Raw genomic sequence first — 14211 nt, forward strand, 5'->3', positions numbered from 1 at the left:
ATTACCGAAAGTCAGTTACCACTAATCAACCATCTTCTTGCGGTTGCCAAAAATCGGTTCAGCCAAAATTATTGGTTGGTTTGGTTGATAAATGGCACAACCAGTGGTTTCCACTTCTTCCTCACTATCTTCCAATTTCAAGGGCTCATTTTGATTTTCAGATTGGGGTTCTTGTTCAGTTGCATTGTGTGGTTCATTTTGGGTTAATCCATGTTGTGCACTAGCAGTTGATTGACTAGACTCCATCATCCTAAACATAAGCAACGCATATACATTCAAAATCATTTATATGTACGTGTATATATAGTATTAGTAATCATGCTATCAATTTTGTTAACAATATTTTCTATATTTATTATGGCATGAATCATATACATATACATATATTTTTTTAAACCCTAAAACTAAGGAGTCATTTATTTTCTAAACCCTAAAATTGAGGAGTCAAACATGTAAAAAATACCTAAAATATCTAAATAGAAAAAAAATAATATATATATATATATATATTGGTAGGTACGGCATGCCACCGGCATACAAAATCAATTACCAAAGTCATGCCATTAATTGTCGGTTCGGTAAAATGCCAACCGATTATGAAAAAATACCAAAACTATACCATACCATTATGAGTAGATCGGTATAGTTCGGTCGGTAAATCGATTTATGGCAAAATTTCCCACCCCTACTTGGTGCCTACTGAAAATATGCAGAGTTTCGGTATATACCTGTTGAAAAGTTATAAGGTTTTGACATTTTCCTGCTAAAATATTTCACGGTGTTGATAAACTCGGTAACGACCTACCGAATCTCAATTTTCATGGATATGAGCAGGTTCTCTTTGCAGAAAATGTGCGAAGTAGGTGTAGGGTGTGAGGTAGTTTGGGCAAGTAAATCAAGTGTACTAAGATAATTTTTAATTTAAAAGAAGGTGTCGGGTGATTTTAATACATAATGTGTATTAAACAATATAAAGGATGCCAATAAAATAACCCTAGTAATGTGTATTAAACAATATAAGGGATGCCAATAAAATAACCCTAGAAAAATATATAGTAACCAAATTATCATATGTGGGCTTTGGCATGAGTATTTTTTTTAACAAACAATATTATCTACACTAAGAGAGAGGGACTCATACTTAACCCTGACTTTCTTGATTCTGGGTTACTTAAAGCCAAATACTTCCCCCGCAACTCCCTTTGGGATGCTTCTTTAGGCTCTTGCCCGTTAGCTTGATGGAGAGGAATAATATTGGAAGCTCGTCTAATACTGGAAAGAGGCTCACGTTGGCAGGTTGGTAATGGTAATTCAATTCGGATATGGCATGACAGGTGGGTGGACCGCCCACATCTTTTGTGGTCATTTTCTCCCCCTCCAGTCGGCTTTGATGGCGAGTTTGTCTCCTCACTGATAACTCCAGGCACGGTCTCCTAGAACCGGGACTAGGTCACTACTCTGTTTCCGTCCAGTGAGGTTCACTTGATTCTCCTCATTCCACTCAGCGGTAGACTTCCACCGGATAGCTTGATATGGCACTATGATGCTAAAGGTATTTTCTCGGTTAAAAGTGCATAAAAAGTAGCTTGATCATTATACAAGAGGCTTTCCACCTCGAGGCCACATACTGAGGACCGCTCTTTTTGGAATCTAATCGGGACGGCCAGCTTACCAAGTAAAATCAAATTTTGTACTTGGCGGGCTTGCTTGGACATCCTTCAAACCGTTCTAATTTGGGGAAAAAGGGTATTGCGATGGACAACTTTTGTGTTCTATATAGCTCCTCTCCGGAGTTGGCGCTACATGTGCTTAGCGAGTGTCCATTTGCATGTGTAGTGTTTTCTCTTCTAGCATCAGCCATGTCACCCGAGTTGCTGCCCTATCTACTGTCCACGACTGAGTTAGCCACCAAGCTGCTGCTCTCTCATTAGGTCAGTTTGCCCATTTTCTTATGTTTATTCATGATATTTTGCGGGCTAGCTAGGAATTCCCTCCTAGAGGATGGCAAAGTGGACAACCCAGCCCTCGTGAGCCATTTGGTAGGCTTTCATCTCTTGAACTTTTTAAAAGAGCAGCCACCTTCCAAACCGCAGCCACTCCAGTCCCCTTCACGCTAGTTTCATCCCCCTCCGCAATGGATCAAGATCAATGTCGTTGGGGCTTTCAATGCCACTACAAATACTGGGGTGTCGGGGATATATTTCGCGATGAAGTTGGTAGCTATGTTGGAAGTTTTGCTCACAAAATATCCCACGTCACCTCCCTAAAGATGATTGAGGCCCTGGCAGCACGTAATGGAGTCTGCTTGTCCTGGGAACGAAATGGCAGCAAGTCATAATAGAGGGCGATGCGCTGCACGTTGTCCAAGCTCTTGGTAATCTGCAAGGAGGTTCATCAGGTTCTAATTTTCTTGTTGAAAATATTAAAAGTAACCTCCGTAATTTTGTTTCTTCAAAAGTCTGTCACATTCATAGAACCGCCAATGTAGCGGTAGATAGAATGGCCAAGTTGGCCTGAGGAGGCTCCGGAGATGTAGATTCGTTGCCTTTTAAACACATTGTACCCTCTCAAGACTACCGTTGGACACCATTAGCTATTCTTTTTCAATTAATCTTCTTCACCATTGCAGGCTTGCAGTGTTGGAGAACAATTTAGAAACAATAAAATGACAGAAATACAGAACCGAAATACTTATTCTTTATTATTAAAAAATACTTGCAATACAGAATGTAATAACATAATAATTACAAAAAATTAATATGATACTAACTTGAATGAATTGAAGGTAGAAGCTAGCGCAAACGCTATGTTCTTCGAACAGTATTTCCGTCTCACTCGTGTGCTTGTGATTCTACAACGTCTGCTCGACCAGGATACAACTACCTAATTCTACAACCTGCACTGGATTATAGAACTCTAGCGAATTGCTTTGTGTGTTTACTCTCTGGAAAGTTTGTACAGAAGATAAGGAGGAAGAAAAGATGATTTTTGATGGAACTGAGGACTCCAGTTATATAGGCTCTTTCATACCTCTTCAAATACCTTTTGGATGTATCTGAAGTTATACAACTCTTTCCAAAGAGTTGTGTCTATTAATCAAAACGTTTTTAATTAATTTAATTAAAAACTTAATTCGAAATTCAAACTAATTGATCAGATTAATTTTAATTCCTTGACCCCAAGTGCCCCAGAGCCCAAGGCCCTTGTCTTGATTAATTAATATTAATATTATAGTATAATCATCAAGCCTAATCCACACAACCATCAAGCCCAAGCCTTCAATCCATTTCCAAATGGTCCAAGTTCTAATTACTAAAAAAAAAGAATAAGCCTATATAAAGGCTAGTGAAAAAATACTGTTGACCAATGTGGGACAATAAGGTCTCAAACTCCAGCTGCATAGCTTCAATCCTTCAGTCGGAATATTAAGTGTAATCATACTAGCTAGCTAGGGTTACCATGCAGATATTTCACTCAAATATTCGTTTTCTGATAATTTTCAACCCCAGCGCAGCGGTTCTTGTGAATTGACTGGTAGATTTGTCACAATGACACAATCTATCTTAAACTCAAGATCAAATAATTATTTTTCTTTCTGAAAAAACAAAAAGACTAGTCAATTTTATGTTTGTTAAAACAAAATCATTTGTTGTATTCAAGTCCCTTTTTTGTCGAATAATTTGTGAGTTAGAAACTTAGACGAGCAATTTTCTATTTTCTAACTGCAAATATAGTCCTTATGCTTTTATTAGTCTACAAATAACTAATGGAAGTTCCTTATCCTTTTAGAAAACTAATTAAACTAAGTTGGGTACTAGCTGGTGTATGATATATTCTGAAAAACACAACAAATATTAGAATTGAGAAACTAATTAAACTAAGTTCCTTATCTTTTGATTGTGTATGAGAACAATCATTGTGAGAACAGAGACAAGCTTTTTATATTAATTAGGGTTTTTCTCCATCCATCCTATTATAGGAAGGAGAGATTTACCGAATCATAATCCAATCAATCGGTGTTCCACATTGACATGTATTCACATAATTAGTTGCATGATATTAAGACTCCACGATTCTTATTCTTTTAGAATCTTAAGATCACTTGAGTATCAAGTAACTTAAATATCAAATTTCTCAATAATCAAGTGACTTGGTCAATGGTCCATTGACATTCAATGAGTTTTACATCTGGTACCAAATTAAGTTGTACCAAGTAAAAACATATTCGGTTTTTTCTCGTTTTGTCCAAAAGGAGAGCTAATGCTCTGAAAGGAGACCCACAATTGAACTCAGGTAAACACTCTCTACCATTGAAGTTACAACCAAATGAAATTGTTTTAGATATAAAACAAAACAAATTAAATTTAGCAAACAAAGGAATGAAATTGTTGAGACGTTGACAAATGGCACAACTCAGTCCACGTTGGGTTACATTGGTTGATTCGTATTTGAAAGCTAAAAACAGAAAACCACAAAATCCATATTTGTCAAAAAATAGAACACTTTGCAATCCAATTTTTTATATATAAATTTTGACGTAAAGGAGCAAACTAAGCGCGTACAACATGGCTTACCATTGAAAATCTCATGCAAGTTACAAATACAAATTAACTACAAACACATGATGCAGATGATTGTTATTAATTTTTGACACCAAAATGGCGCACCACACTGTTCCCTCCCACCCTCGTTTTCTCGGATTCTTGAATCCCAGCTTTCTTGGCTGACAAACACAAACTAGCCCCCCTAAAAATTCCATGTCAACGGAGCCATGCATCGCGAAAACTACAGCCCGCTTTGTCACGCTAGCACAAGAAGTGCCAATGGATATTCTACAACGACCCAAGTGAAGACGAAGAAGAAGAAAAAGAAAGCTACAAATTTCTTCCTATGTTTTCGATCGTTTGATGTGGTCGGTTCAGAACCTGGACGACCTTCTAGGAATGTTTTCACATATGTGGCTGTAGGCGAGAGGGAAGGTGGGGTGTTTCCCAAGGTGGTGCCAGTGTCGTCGCTGGCAACATCAGATAATGAAGGAGACGATGAAAAATGTCGTAGTACTCAAAATGAAAAGAAAACACGATGTGGATTTTATCAAGTTTTAAAGGCAGTTTTGTTCAAAACAAAATTGGTTAGTTGCTTTCTCTTTTTAAATCTCTAATTAATAACGTCATGCATGTTTTTGCCACAGTTTTGTGATTATATCAAACTTGCGTATTGAAATTAATTTTTTCAATTATTAATTCTTCCTACACAAAACCCTAAAATAGGTACACGGTAGTGTTTAGGGGAAGCTGAAATGCATCTGTGGGCCTTCTCGGCCCCCTAGAATGATGGACTGTTGTGATGAAGCCACCAACTTGTCCCTTTTAAAAAGAAAAAAAATATTAATTAGGGGCACCATAGAGAAATTCCCTTTAGTGATATTTCTTTCTATCTCATGTTAGAAAATGTTTCGAATTCGATTCCCCTCCCTTTTCTATTACCAAAGAAACAAAGAAAAATTAATGAAAAAGACCTAAAAACTTTGAGTTTTAACGATAAGGACAAAATAAAGGATAAAGTGAAGATTTTTTAGTGTAAAAATGTGGTTTTTTGTTAAAGTAAACAATACCGGAAGCTTTTCGTTAAAGTTCTCAAGAAACAACCTGTATTGTACTTCTTGGTCTCTTTTTTTGGAACAATACTTCTTGATATTTTAAATTTAAACATTTCTTTTTCTGCATAATTTTCTAGAAGGGGAGCGTTGGCTCATTATTATTTTTTCAAATAGTGACCAAATTAGGAGAGATTTTTTAGTGTGCCTAGAACACAAAGCGAAACACCATATGTTATTATACAATTGAAGGGACACTTGAAAAGAAAAAAAACTTTTTTTCTAATTGTATAATGACATATAATGTTCCGGCTCATGTTCCTGATACACGGAAAAGTCTCTCCCAGATTAGGTCAAGTAAACCTTTTATTTTGTTGTTTACTCATGTTATCATTGTTATTAATATTGCATGCATGCATATCTGTAAACATTGGCAGGTCAATAAGATTAAAGAAAGAAAATCTGAAAAGAATTTTGCAAACACAACACATGAGAGTTCAATTACCTCAACTCCTAATCGACATCGGTCGGAGGATGTGCCGAGAGTGATCTCCAAGAAAAATTCATACGTTGGCGTGGAAGAAAAGCGAGGTGCGGTGCTCCCGAAGGTGTCACCAATGGCTTCACCATTGCTAGGTAATGAAGAAAATGATGAGAAACGTGACAGTCAATATTGGAGAAGCAAGGGCCAACGTAAATTATCTCGTGTTTTGAAGGCGATTTTGTTCGAGACATCTTTGGTGAGTTTATTTTCACTTCAATCTCTCTTTTGTTGGGGTTTTTTGGTTAGTTTTCTAGTTTTGGTTTCTTTCCACAAGTTTTTTTTTCTTTTCAAACCCTATTTCTTGCTTTTGCAACCGTATTACGTATTTTCTTCCGAAATGCTATTATGTATTTCACCTTACTCTAGCCGTCAACTTTGTACAGTAATTGTTAACTATTTCTCCATGATACCATTATGATATCAATAATATAGATGAAATAATGACGAGATTAAGTATCTCATAATGAAAAGTGATAGTCTATGAGGTAACGAGAGACACAAAGTGATAGTCTATAATCTTAATATGTCCTATGATATTGTACTCACTCATACGTACATTTATCACTATTGATAGGCCAATAAGATTCAAAAAAGAAAGAAGGGAAATAAACTTGGAAGAAATGAGAGTTCAAAGTACAACTCCGAGGAAGATGACCCAAGAGCGATGTCTGACACTGCTTCTTCTTTAACTAACTGTTCTGTCTTCATTTCATCTTCTGTAAACTCTTCATCAAGTTCGTTATCGCGAACATCCAATTCAAGCATCAGGTCTTTGTCCAAGAAGATCAAATCTCTTCGATCAAGCTCATCGCGTAATTTTAAAGCCAATTTGAAGTACTTGTCCGGCAGATTTCGACCAACTTCGACTAGTAACAGTTCAAGATCTAATTATGCTAAAAACAAGTCGTTTGAAGCAAATACAAATGCTTCAAAAGAAGGGCAAGGACAACAAGACCTAGATGTAACCAGGATTGAGAAGAACAAGTACAAAAAAGGATGTTACAGATCCATCGCGAGTTTGGGTTTCCTGCTCATGGGTTTGTTGGGTTTGATATTTTACGGTAAAATTTGTGCCATTTTATGCACCTTGGTGTCGCTCTTTAGCATGCCTCTTTGGTGTACCAGTGTTGGACAGCACCATGGTTCAACAAACAAGATTGACAAGAAGAAATTCATCATTGGAGGATTACTACCAAGAGACTCGAACAATTCACTGCAAATGACAAATTAAAGTTGATTGGTTCATTTAATCATCACACTAATTTGGTTGTAATTTATATTTTGGTGCTATTTTTATTTTTAATTTGTTTTTATAAGAAGATTATATTAGAGATAAACTAATCTCTAGCTTGTATAAATTTTTTTGTTTCAATTGTTCTCCAAAAACTTGTACCAAATCGAATTCAACCTTGCAAGTGCACGAATCGTATTATTGTATAGCTTATGCAAAGTGCCTGTTCTTTAATTTAAGTAACTAAACTAACATGGATGTAATTGATGGGTTTGTGTGCTTTTCTCCGAAGCAAATCCTCTCCGGACCTATACCTCCATAGCTTAGAGATCAAATAATTCTGATCTTTAAAATTTGATTATACCATCAAAAGTAGATAAGTTAGTAAAAAAATTTGAAAGCTACAATAGCTTTTGGCTGCAAGATCAAAATTTAAAGGCCAAAATTATTTGATCGTTAGGCTCTGAAGATATAAATTCGAAAAGAATCTGCTTGAAATTTTTTTAAATATAACAAGAACACAAATAGTACATTACGTGTTTTTAGGTTAAGCCTTCACGCACATATCTTAAACCCTCAATTGCCACTTATCTGTGTTGGGTTCTGATTTCCCGGCAAAACAGAATCAAGTGAGCAACAATGGTGGCCAAGCTCGTTCTCAGACCACCTCACTCTCTTCCCCTCTCCACTCTCCCCTCAAAATTCCTCATCTTCCCCAAAATACCCTCCCTCCCCAAAAGATTCCTCATCGTCTCCATCTTCTCCGCCACCGCCGCCGCTCAAATCCATACCCAAATTTCAAACCCAAACAATTCCTCGAACTTCTACGGACCCTCCCTGCGCAAGCGCACCCACCCCTTAACTCTTCGGTCTCATCCTCCCTTCACGAAAACCGAGGACGACTACGACGACGATGATTTGTTCAACGAAGAGAGCTTCAGTAGGGTTTTCGACATCGCGGCGCTTCGAGTCCCTGCAAAAGACTGTTTCGCCCTCGAGAGCCGACTCCGGGGCCACTTGCTGAACTGGCCTCGCATTCGCAACATCGGCAGAGTCCCCGGCGACGAGGTGGAAGCCGAGCTCGCTGAGCTTCTCGCCAATCAGGGAAGAGACCTCGAAGACGAAAATGCCCTTGCCTCGTTGAATCGCCGAATGTACGGGAAAGCGGAGGGCGACGGCGAGCCCTTTAGTCCGGTGCTGTACAGGGAGAAGCTTGCGAAGACGTTCGATTCGCGGGGGTACGTGAAGTTCCGAAACCTTGCGAGGATGTCGAGGCCGAACCAGAGGAAGAAGAGGGGGGATGAGGAAGCTGAAGGCGGTGAAGGGAAGAAGAGATGGGGGAAGAGCGAGTTTTCGGTGCTGGAGGTTGTGGATGACGAAGAGGGTGAAGGAGAAGGGGAGGACTTGAAAGGTTTGTTGGGGGATGAGTTTGAGGGCAGGAGGAAATGGAGAGGATCCACACGGTTGCTGCTATTGGATGAGCGGTATGCGAAAAAAGGGGTGGAGGAGTTGCCTGAGGCAATCAAGGTGTTGTTTTGGTTCACAATTGCATATTGAATTCGAATAATATCTATTAGTTTTCGTTTCTAACTTACGAGTGGTAGTGAGTTTTTGTTCTTGTAATGTGATTGGAAATTCTACAGCTTTGGTAGGCTTTGTATTAGAAAAGAGTGTTTCTTTGCCTTTGCGTAATGGGACAGGCTCATGATCCGAAAATGTGAAGCATTCCCTCGGGCAGAGTCAGTGGCATATGGGAATTCTTTACCTTGTTAGGAACCTTTTGAAAGAATCTAAGTTAAATTGTTGCTCTTGATTGTTGCAAGACACACTATTTTATGAACTTGCAAGATGGTGTTCTTGTTGTCTGTATGACTTTTCGTTTTAAGGGTAGTCTTGACCCATTTAAGGGAGCTGTGAATCATGGCCATTTAAATGGAAGGGCCCCCTTAGATCCCCAATTATCTTTTGGTTAGGTCTGATGCATGATACGCCTGGACAAATATTTGTGATTTTGTTGCATCTGCTAGGCAGGGGAATTAACATTCAATCCAATTTCCTGTATATGGAAGATTTTTCTCTGTAAATTCTGGTGCGTTACATGACTTATTTCCCTTATGGCCTTATATTACATTGGCTTGTGACACCATATTCTATTGTCTAATGTTCTTGCCCTATCCTTTAGGTGGCGATGAAAGAAAATACCGGGACAAGTATGAGGCCGGCTTTTGAGCTTGTGAGATGCAAACTGACTGTTTTTTACGAGTACTGGCAGATGAATGAGGTATTTCAACCAAGGATATCTTAGGTGTGTTTATTTAGTCTGTGCTACCTTATTTTCTTATTCCACATTACTTCCATCTGCTGTGGCAGTAACCCAATTTTATTTACGCTGACACCAAGTTGAACTAAAAAACCTAATTGAACGGAAAAAACTAGCTAATTTGTTCCTCATTTGAAGGATTTTTCTGAGTTTTTATATCGTGTACTGGTTAATTTCGGTCCAAAAACTTATGCACATCAGTTGAATGTTTCATGCTTAGCTTCTGTGTACGCTCTTATATTCCATGATTGACTTTGAAAAGACTTTGTTTAAGGAATGTATTTATGATTGAATGTGTACATCGGATATATGTGATGCACCAAATAGTGCTGAAAGATAAAAAAAAAATCAGTGGGTTTAACTTTTTTGGCAGATATTGGAGGCTTTGCTGCCTGAAGGTATGATTGTTCCTTCAGCCTTTGAAACTGTCGGGCATATTGCACACCTAAACCTGAGAGATGAACATTTACCATACAAAAAGCTTATAGCAAAGGTACTCAATTTTTTAATATCTTTCAGTTTCCATTTTCTTAATTTGCTGCTCAATCACTATGTTCACTAATCAGGGAAGAAATCCTTCCTTTTTACAGGTGATTCTTGATAAAAATAAACCAAAGATTCAGACGGTTGTCAATAAAATTGATGCCATTCATAATGGCTACAGAACGATGCAACTCGAAGTTCTAGCTGGGAATCGTTCCCTTGTGACTACTGTAGTTGAAAATGGGTTGCGCTTTCATGTTGACCTAGCAACAGTGTATGTTTCATTCCTTAGCTTGCAAGAAAATGAAAACTCCAATTGAGTTTTTGAATGACTGTCTTACTAATGGGAAACTGATCGGTTCTATGCTAATTATGCTACTGTGTAATATTCGGATTTGTTGATAACATTCTCATCCCCTATCTCGTGAGTTTATTATTTCACACTGCTAGGCCCTTGTTCATGGACATGGGACAAGATAGTTGGGATCATGATGTTAGTCTACGCCAAAGTTGGTTTAGTTGTAGATTTGGGGGCAGGTTTTTTTTTTTTTTTTTTTTTTTTTTTTTTTTTTTTTTTATCTCTCGGTGTGCTTGGGTGTTAGTGTATAGATGCAAATTGACTAGAAGATCATTATTATTCATAGTTGTAAATAAAAACTCAGATTCAGAGGTGAAATTAATGTGAACCATAATCATTGTGCTGAAATTATTTCAATGACTTAGTGTTTCCTCCTTTCTTTTGTTCTAAGTAGTAGCTGGTGTTTATTTTATGAAAATGAATGACTGGCAAGGATCACAGTCTCATGTTTCTTTTGGTGCAGGTATTGGAATTCCAGGCTTGCAACTGAAAGACAAAGGCTTGTAAACAGCTTTACACGGAAAGATGTTGTGTGTATGTCCACGTCCAGTGCATCTTAAAAGATATTTTATACTGTCTGGGCCTTTGATAATGTCTATATTGCTTCTTGTTCTTTTTTTTTTTCTTGTTTTTTTCCGGAGGGTGTCTTCCTGGGCCTTTGATAATGTCAATATTTCTTTGCTGTTGACAGGTGATGTTTTCACTGGGGTTGGCCCAATAGCAATGTCTGCGGCAAGGATGGTGAAACGAGTATACGCCAATGATTTGAATCCCAACGCAATTGAATATCTGGAAAGAAATAGTGTGATCAACAAACTTGAAAGGAAGATTAAGGTATGATTATGAAAGATGTAATTGCAGTATGATGATACTATCTGAAAACAGTTGTTTTTTTTCTTTTCATATTTTGATTGAGAGGATTCATGAGAGATACAACGCGAACTTTTTTCCCAAAAAAAAAAAAAGAAGATGCAGCATGTAGATTCTAACAAAAAACTGGCCAAATATTGATGAGTTTAATTTGATTAGTGATGCAATACTTGTTAGCTTATTTGGTGCAGATCTTAGTAAACACAATCTATTTTGTATATTGATTAAAATTCTCGCAGAGCTTGGACTTTAAACTGGTACGAATAGTTCTGGTTGATCAAAGGAAAAAGGACAAATCTATAAGTTAATTGTATTGTAAATTCACCAGCTTATGAATATAGCAGATTTTGTGAGTTAGTAACTGCACCCACTCATCAAATTGTTTCAAACTTTCTATTCTTTAATTGTTATTTTGTAGACTCTCCAGTAGCCATTCCCTTCCTATGCCCCATATCTAGCATGGTTGATCACGTTAGCAACAAATTTTCCCTTTGATTTATTTATTTATTTTTATATGGATGTTTGACTTGAAGAATAAAATGGTATGCTTCATTAAGGATCTGTTAACTGTTTACCACTCACTAGGTCTTCAACATGGATGGAAGGAGGTTCATTGGTGCTATGTTTGCAAGTGATAAGGCTAAGTCTATAACTCAAGTGGTAATGAATTTGCCAAATGATGCTGCGGAGTATCTTGGTGTGTTGGACTTATTCCCTTTTTACTTATTGATTGCAATTAATTTTCATCCCTTTAACTATTGGTTTGTGTAGTTACTCGTTTATACTTTGTGATAGTTTTTTTTTTTTTTTTTTTTTTTCCGCTTGTCAACTTGCAATAGTGATACGTGAAGGATGGAAGGGAAAACTAACTAATTCTTTGTTACTAAATAGAGCGATCACCTAGTTCTTGGGCAATCGGGTTACATTTTGGGCTAGTTGGATTATCTAGGGATTCACTTTTCTAGAACCTATTGAAGTAAGAGACGCCTTAGTTGATGGCCACTTTTGCTCTACTGTGCTTGAAAGAGTAGTTGACGATAAGATCAGTTGGTTTCTGAAATTGTTCAATTTGGATTGCTGTAGACTCTATTTCTCACTCACTATGTGAATTACCTTATGAACAGATGCATTTCGGGGAATATTAGTAGATAGACCAACGGAAGAAGAATTTACCTTGCCAATGATCCATGTTTATGGATTCTCCAAAGCTCAAGATCCGGAGTTTGACTTTCATCAGGTACGGTGCCAAATACTCACATGTTTGTGTTATTCGGTTTATTTCTTAATGTTTACCTTCATCAAGTTTTAACTCTTACCTCATCCTTTCTTTTTCCCCAACTAATGCAGAGAATAAGAATTGCGCTCTCAGAAGCGGCAGTTGATGTAGAAATGCATAGGGTACGCCTTGTTGCACCAGGAAAATGGATGTTGTGTGCGTCATTCAACCTCCCTAAGAGTGTCGCTTATGCAAAACCAACTTTGGATATGTAAATATAGGTAAAGTTTTATAGCGCGTGAGCATCATACACCCTCGAGTTTTGTACATAAACTATGTTGTATATCTACGCGGATACACTTAGGTAGGGAACTTAAGAGATATTAGTTTATCCCACCATTTTGAAATAAAAATTTGTCATCTTAATTTCCATTAATGGAGTTGTTGAAATTCAACTTTTCTTGGTATTTTGGTCTCAAAAGATAAATCGTTACTCGCATTTGCTAGCTGTGGGAGCAAACAAACATCTCCTACTTTCAGATGATTTCTCTCTTAAAGTCTATTGCTGCAGAAACCTCCCTTATTTCTGTGGGTCGTATTCCACATAAGGAGAAGAAGAGAAGATAAGAAGTGAAGAATCTTGCTGCCCAAATTGGTAGTTTTCCAAATTAGGAGAGAGAAAGGAAAAAGAATCTTGCATAACCTAATGGTTGTTCATTTTACCTCTTTTCTTTGTCCCTTGACTAAACCTTGGGGTTTAGGCAATGTACTTGTCCGTCTCCTTATGCTCAAGTTTGAATAATGATTTATATTAGACGGGTTACGGGTTTACCGTCACATGGTATCCCCTTCCAACAATGCATCATGTGTATGTTTTTTTTTTATATGACAATGTATTATTGAATTTAGACGTCACATGGTAGTGAATCAGTTTCATGTAAGTTTTGCACCAAATTTGAATTTGCTTTCTGTATATTAGATTAGTTTAGAATATCATCTTGTCAAAAAGAAAGAAAGAAGACGATGATCAGAAAACATTCTCAAACTAAAAATTCATTATTATTAGTCTCTCACCTCATCAAAACGTACAACTATGGTTCTTCAACTAAAAATTTATTACCAGTTGTCCTTCAACTTTAATCCAACTGGAAAAATGGTCCCTCAACTTTAACCCAAATGGAGAAATGGTCCCTCAACTTTAACCCAATTATAGCAATGATCCTTCCAATATAGTTCATTTTGACAAAATTCTGATGAAGTTGACGAAAATGACCGTAGCTATACGTTTTGATGAGTTGAAGAACCAATGAAATAAGATTTTTAGTTAAAAGATTATTGCTCCAATTTAATTAAAATTACAGAACCATTATTACAATTTACTCTTAAACCATATATAGAGAACAAAAAATAAGAACCATCCATATTTTCGGACCGCAATAGGGAATTACATTATTTCAAAATCAAAACTAATAGTTAATTTAGATTTTGTCAAAACAGAAACTATAAATATCTTGAAATTAGAAATTAAATAGTCATATTGCTTAATTTAATAAATAATAATATTTTAGGGACCTAGAGAGCTAGGGACATATT

At 37.0% G+C, this 14211-nt stretch overlaps 2 protein-coding genes across 2 annotated transcripts; both read left to right on the top strand.

The window, feature by feature from the left end:
* The first annotated feature begins 4552 nt into the window (after window positions 1-4552).
* Window positions 4553-7584, top strand: LOC137714702 (uncharacterized). Its single transcript, XM_068453845.2, has 3 exons — window positions 4553-5131; window positions 6034-6336; window positions 6715-7584. Exons 1-3 carry the CDS (start codon window positions 4772-4774, stop codon window positions 7369-7371), a joined length of 1320 nt encoding a protein of 439 aa, XP_068309946.2. The 5' UTR covers window positions 4553-4771; the 3' UTR covers window positions 7372-7584.
* A 292-nt stretch (window positions 7585-7876) lies between these two features.
* LOC137715674 (Met-10+ like family protein) lies at window positions 7877-13073 on the top strand. Its single transcript, XM_068455008.2, has 9 exons — window positions 7877-8898; window positions 9554-9652; window positions 10065-10184; window positions 10282-10448; window positions 10996-11066; window positions 11224-11366; window positions 11988-12099; window positions 12527-12639; window positions 12750-13073. Exons 1-9 carry the CDS (start codon window positions 8011-8013, stop codon window positions 12891-12893), a joined length of 1857 nt encoding a protein of 618 aa, XP_068311109.2. The 5' UTR covers window positions 7877-8010; the 3' UTR covers window positions 12894-13073.
* Window positions 13074-14211: the final 1138 nt, after the last annotated feature.

The sequence above is a fragment of the Pyrus communis genome, chromosome 3, assembly GCF_041283825.1.
Source record: "Pyrus communis isolate YQ-2024b chromosome 3, ASM4128382v1, whole genome shotgun sequence".
Lineage (NCBI taxonomy): Eukaryota > Viridiplantae > Streptophyta > Magnoliopsida > Rosales > Rosaceae > Pyrus > Pyrus communis.